At 67.8% G+C, this 5,747-nt stretch overlaps 1 protein-coding gene across 1 annotated transcript in view; it reads left to right on the top strand.

Moving 5' to 3' along the window:
- Window positions 1-1,587: 1,587 nt before the first annotated feature.
- LOC113968019 overlaps window positions 1,588-5,747 on the top strand; it is a 5,811-nt gene continuing 1,651 nt past the window's right edge. Inside the window, exons 1-9 of the mRNA XM_027684171.1 lie at window positions 1,588-2,127; window positions 2,267-2,379; window positions 2,445-2,503; window positions 2,650-2,801; window positions 2,957-3,119; window positions 3,215-3,406; window positions 4,525-4,734; window positions 5,322-5,475; window positions 5,647-5,747. The exon at window positions 5,647-5,747 is cut by the window's right edge and continues 1,651 nt beyond it. Coding sequence (XP_027539972.1) covers window positions 1,911-2,127; window positions 2,267-2,379; window positions 2,445-2,503; window positions 2,650-2,801; window positions 2,957-3,119; window positions 3,215-3,406; window positions 4,525-4,734; window positions 5,322-5,475; window positions 5,647-5,721 — 1,335 coding nt within the window. The 5' untranslated portion in view covers window positions 1,588-1,910 and the 3' untranslated portion in view covers window positions 5,722-5,747. The remainder of the gene's footprint in view (window positions 2,128-2,266; window positions 2,380-2,444; window positions 2,504-2,649; window positions 2,802-2,956; window positions 3,120-3,214; window positions 3,407-4,524; window positions 4,735-5,321; window positions 5,476-5,646) is intronic.

Raw genomic sequence — 5,747 nt, 5'->3', positions numbered from 1 at the left:
CTCAGTGCTCGTGGAATGCTGCGCGCGGCTCTGCCCCGCTCTGGGCAGCGGGACGGGCTCCACGCCGGGCACTGCCGACCCCTGCGCCCACCTGGGGACCGCGGCGGGGGAGCGCTGCCGGACAGGTACCCCCGGGGCTGAGACGGTCCCACTCGCGGCCCTTTGTGGCACTGCGTGCCAGCCACGTGTGTGGGTGGCACGATGGGGCCAAGGGTGCCGCCCTGGCAGCTGTGGGGTGCTGGCCATGGGTCAGCCCTGCTCAGTGCCCCCCAACTCTGCCCCTGCCCGCAGATCACCCAGAGCGAGGAGCTGGCACGGGGCAGGCGCCAACACCGGAGGCCTTGGGGCAGCTGTGGACAGAGGCTGAGCTGCTGCCCTTCTCTGGGACTCCTGCCAGGACAGCAAAGCCCTCCGGCCCCCAGGGGAGCCCCAGAGGCCCCCGGACGGGCGGGGAGGGAACAGGGCCAGCGGTGTGGGGTGGAACAGTCACTGAGCACCCGGGGCCCCCCGTGTCTGCAGGCACCACCGAGCAGGCAGCTGCAGGAAGCGAGCTGGGGGTGACCAGTGCAGGAACCCCAACCCCTGTGCAGCCAGACACAGATCCTGCCCCCACGGACCCCCTCGGGACTGACTCTGTAGGACATGTGACAGTGGAAGCTGCAACCGTGCAGGGGACCCCTTTGCATTCACCGCCCTCCATGGCAGTGCCGGGCTCTGCTGGGGGACAGAGGGGATCCCCCAACACCCTGATGGGATGGAGGTCCATGGGGACAGTCCTTGTGCAGAGCCAGAGGGGCTCACACAGCTCCTTCTCCCCTGAGCTGTGGACTGGGGAGGGCCTGGGTGCCACTGTCGCACTGGGTAATAGGAGCCCAGGGACCCACCCAGCCACCACGCTGGCCACTGACAGCCCAGTGCTGGGGACAACAGGGGTGTCACCCTCTGTAGAGGGGTTGCAGAGGCTGCTGACCCCCACAGGGGCACTGTGGGGGACACATGGGGGGCTGGCGGGGCCAGGGCTGGCAGGAGGACAGGGCTCTGCCTCTGGCCCATGGCAGGGTCCCCACTCTGCCCCTCGCCCCTCTGTGCTGTCCCTGGGGGCTGCTGGCCATGAGGGGCCTGTGGCCAGCACAGCCTGGCCAGCCGTGGGCACAGGCCCAGCCTCACTGCCTGCCACAGGCAGGGGCTCGGGTCTGCCTGTCCCCACCACCACAGCTGGCACCCCAGGGGTGACTTCCTCTGTCCCAGGGGCAGCCCTGGACCCAAGCACAGGAGTCTTGGGGCCACCTGACAGGGGGGGTTCCCCTGAGCACAGTCACATCCCCCTGAACCCATCGGCTGTGCTAGGGCAGCCCCCAACCCCTGTGGCCCCCAGCAGCAGTGCTGTGGTGCAGAGCGGGGTGACTCATGCCAGTCCTGGGGCCCCCCATGTCCCCCTGTCCCCACAGCCTGCCCCAGCCAGCGGGGCAGTGACCCTGCTGCCAACCCTCCTGTCTTCCCCAGGGACCGGCTGGGGGGTCCTGGGGCTTGCCCCTGCTGTGGGCACCCCCCCAGGAGACCCCTCCCCAGGGCTTCCCCACACTGACGGGGGGGTGGGTCCTGCTGAGAGCCCCCAAATCCGGGAGGGGACCCAGGTGGGAGTGGGCAGCCTGGCCCCTCCCTCAGCCCCTGGGCCCTCCCAGCAGCCACCTTCATCCCAGCCTGCATCTTCCCTGGGACCGACCACCTCTACTGGCATCACTGCCAGCGCTGTGGCCGCCACCATCACAGCCACCACCATCACAGCCACCACCGCCAGCCCAGAGCTGCCCAGGGACGTGGGGACGGTCACGCCAGAGCCTGGTGCTGCTGTACTGCAGAGGGACGTGGCAGGGCTGACGTGGGGGCCCCCAACTCATGTACCCACTGTGATGCCCAGGGCCCCCCAGCAGCCCACTGATCCCAATGGGACCCTGGGCCATGGTGGGGGCCCCAGGTCCCCTCCAGCTGTGGAGGACACGGACCTGGCCCAGCCATCGAGCAGCCCTGTAGGGCAGCCGGACACTGATGCCCCCCGATTGATGCCAGCTGGGGCGGGCAGGGCCCCGCAGGTGTTCATCGTGGAAGATCAGCCCCCGCTCCTGAGAGGTGGGTCTGGGGCTTTGGGACTCTCTCCTGGAACATGGTGGGAGGGGGAGAGGCCCTGGGAGTCACCAACACGGGGGAGTCAGTGGTGGTGGCCCCTGGGGTGGGGCCATGTCACGCTGGTCCCCATCTCCCCCTGCAGCGTCCCTCCTGCGTGTCCCCTGTGAGCTGGTGCTGGATATGGGGTTCGTCCCGGCCCTGCAGGACCCCGGGTCCCGCGAGCACCAGGAGCTGCTGCACAGCTTCAACCAGACGGTGAGTGCAGGGGGCTGGGGGGCTGCGGGTCGGGGGCCATTGCACTCAGCTCCCCCCCTGTGCAGGTCACCCCCCTCTTCACGTCGGTGCCCGGGTTCCTGCGGCTGGAGGTGACGGGGATCAGGTGGGTGCTGGTGCAGCCCCGCAGCACCTGATGCTCCCTGGCACGGGGGTGCGGGGACTGTCACATGCTGCGGGGTCCCGGCAGTGCCGGGGGAGGTGCTGGGCTCGGGGGCTGCCCCCCGGAGCTCAGGGCGGGTGTCCCTGCAGGGAGGGCAGTGTGGTGCTGCAGTACGACGCGCTGTTCGCGGGGGAGGAGGTGCCGGTGCCGGGACTGGACGCGCTCCTCGAGGCCACGCTGGGCTCCAGTGGGCCAGGGCTGGTGGTGGGAACAGCCCCCGTCCTGCGCCACGAGGCTCTGGGTGAGTGTGGGGCAGGCACGGGGCTGCACCATCGCCGACCCTGCCCTGGGCCCGGAGCCCGGTGCCTGCAGGGGTTGTGGCAGGGCGGGCACACGCCTGGCCCTGGCTCCCTGCTCTGCGGGGAGCGGTGGCACAGCCGGGCCCCGTCCCTGCAGTGCGGACGCTGGACCCCTGCACTGTGCTCTTTGCCTGCCCGACCGGCTTTGCCTGCGTGTCTGGGGCGGACGGGAACGCGACCTGCACCTCCCTCTGCCACCGCGACTATTGCAAGAACCACGGCATCTGCACCCACCCGCGGGGCCGCCAGCCCCTCTGCCGGTGAGTGCCCCGGGGGCTGGTGCCGGTGAGTGCCCCGGGGGCAGCTCGGGGCTTGGTGCCGTCCCCCCCGGCGCTGATGGACCCCCTGGGCGCAGGTGCCCCGTGGGCAGCGATTTCTGGTTCGTGGGTCTGCGCTGTGACTACCGGGTGACCCAGCAGGGCCTGCTGGGCGCGGCCGCCGGGGTCCTGCTCAGCATCCTCCTCCTGGGCACCGTCCTCGCCGCCCTCGCCGTCCGCCGCTTCAAGGCCCTGCTGCTGGAGGCCAGAGCTGACCAGACCCGCAGCAGGTGGGAGCGTGGGGCCGCGGGGACCGGGGCTTTGGGGTCCTGGAGGGAGGGAACTTCTGCCCCTCCTGGGGTGCCGGGTGCGAGGGGCAGCAGGGAGAGCCGAGGTGGGGCGGCTGGGCTGGGGCTGAGCTCTGCCAAGGAAAACACTGCGGGACGGCTGATAGTGGCGGTGGGAGGTGCTGGGAGCGGCTGGTGACCGGCTGGGTGGGGTCCGGGGTGTGTGCTCGGTGCTGGGGGATGCTCACAGCCACGGGAAGCGGCGTCCGGGCCGGAAAGGAGTGCCGGGGGCCGCGGGGCTGGATGGGGCCACCGTGGCACTGAAGGGCCGTGGAGAGAAGCTTGAGATGTGCCGATGAGCCCCCAGGTCCGCGGTACCCGGGATATCCAGTGCTGCCTGGGGCACCCAGTGCTGCCCGGGGCACAGGGTCACCCTGTGCTGCTGCCCGGGCTGGGTGGGGAGGGGGCTGCAGCACAGCCCTGCCAGAGCGGCTCGGGGGGAGCCCCGGGGGGAGCCCCCGCTGTCCTGGCTCCGCTGCCCGTTCTGTAAAGTGCCCTGGGGGGAATTGTCCCCAGGAAACCACTGTAACAGCCCCAACCACCACGGGCCTGTGACCAGAGGTTGTTTGGTGTCGTGGGCTCTGTCCCCACCCTGGGTGTGCGGCTGGGCCCTTCCCTGGACGCTGGAATTTTGGGTGGAAACCTGCAATCTGTGTAGCCATGCAGTCACTGGGGTGGGGTGCACGTGCTCGTGGTGTGTGCACACGTCTGCGCTCTGTGTGTGTACACGTGTGTTGGTGCATGTGTGTACACGTGTGTGCATGTGCCTGCCCTGTGTGTGTACACACGTTAGTACATGTGTGTACAACGTGTGCACATGCTTGCCCTGTGTATGTGTGTGTACACACATGCACGTGTGTGCCCCGTGTATGTATACACACGTGTGTTAGTACATGTGTGTACACACGTGCATGTTCCTGCCCTGTGTGTTTCTGTGTGTACACACACACACGTGTGCATGGCCCTGCCCTGTGTGTTTCTGTGTGTACACACACACACACACACTCACACACACACTCACACCCACACACACGTGTGCACGTTCCTGCCCTGTCCCACAGCTACCGGCGGTTCTGCCGCCTGGACGATGTCTCTGCCCAGTACTGGTCTCGCTCGGGGCTGCCCTCGGCCAGCTCCCTGGACAACCCCGCCTTCAGCAACTCAGAGGAGCTGCTGCACCTCCAGATCCTGGACAACGGCTTCTGCAGCTGCCAGGAGGACTCCGGTGTCCCCGACGGTGCCAAGTGTGCCCGCCCGCCGTACCCGCCCAGGTAGGGCTGCTTTGCTGAGCCCCCGTAGCAGGGCCTGGCCTTTGGTTTGCTCGGTGGGCAGGGAGGGGTTTGGGGCACACGGGCAATCCTGGCAGCAATGATTTGCAGCCCCTGCCCTGTGCTCATCGACAGCACTGGGAGCTCTTACACCCCCCAGCCTTTGGAGTCCATGGAGCAATGCCTGGTTTTTTTTGTCCCCATGTGAGGAGCTGTGTGTGCTGGGACTGCTGTAACAGAGGAGGGTTCACATCTGCAGGAAACTGTGGCTCTGTGTGCTCGTGGGGAAGTCTAATCAGCTTCCAGGGGTGTCCATGGAAAAAGGGCCCTGGAAGTTTCCAATTCCACTGGCAAAGGGCACAACAGGCAGGGATGCCCCCACTGTGGATCATGGGCACAGCCACAGCTCCGAGTGCTCCCTTGGCTATGGGGCTGAGCCTGGCACTGCCCATGCTGCGAGTGCATCATCCCTGGAGCACAACACTGGCACAGGGTCCTGCTTCTGTGTCCTCTGGCTGCTTTCCCAGCACCAGCCCAGCTCTTACCCCCGCCTCCCCCACCTCTTAATTACCCATGGATTCTTTTCCCAGCTTCCATTACGACTGGGACACCAGTTCCAGCAGCATGAATGACCCCATGGTGGACTCGGGCAAAGCCAGTGATATCTCCGTGTCCAGCTGGCCCATGGAGCCCATGCAGTGGGCTCCATTCCCTCTCCTCCACCAGCTTTCCAGGCAGCGACCGGTGAGCAGGGGGGACCAGGGGAGGGCTGAAGGGCAGGAATGCAGGAGGGGTGCAGGGGCTGCATCCTTCTCACCCCAGCCTGGGAGGGTGAGACCAGGGAAGTGCCGGGAGCTGTCCCTGCCGGGGGCAGCAGCCCCGCTGTGGGGCATGAGCTGAGTTCCCTCTCTGCAGCACCAGGCCCGAAGGCCACACTCGTTCTGCGAGGGGCTGGAGCTGGGCACCTTGGAGCGGAGCTGGACGGCCTGAGGCCACGGACAACAGATGGGCAACAA

Source organism: Neopelma chrysocephalum, unplaced genomic scaffold (assembly GCF_003984885.1).
Source record: "Neopelma chrysocephalum unplaced genomic scaffold, ASM398488v2 Primary Assembly neopelma1_65b, whole genome shotgun sequence".
NCBI lineage: Eukaryota > Metazoa > Chordata > Aves > Passeriformes > Pipridae > Neopelma > Neopelma chrysocephalum.
Note: the sequence above shows the minus strand (reverse complement) of the source record. Positions and strands in the feature narration are given on the sequence as shown.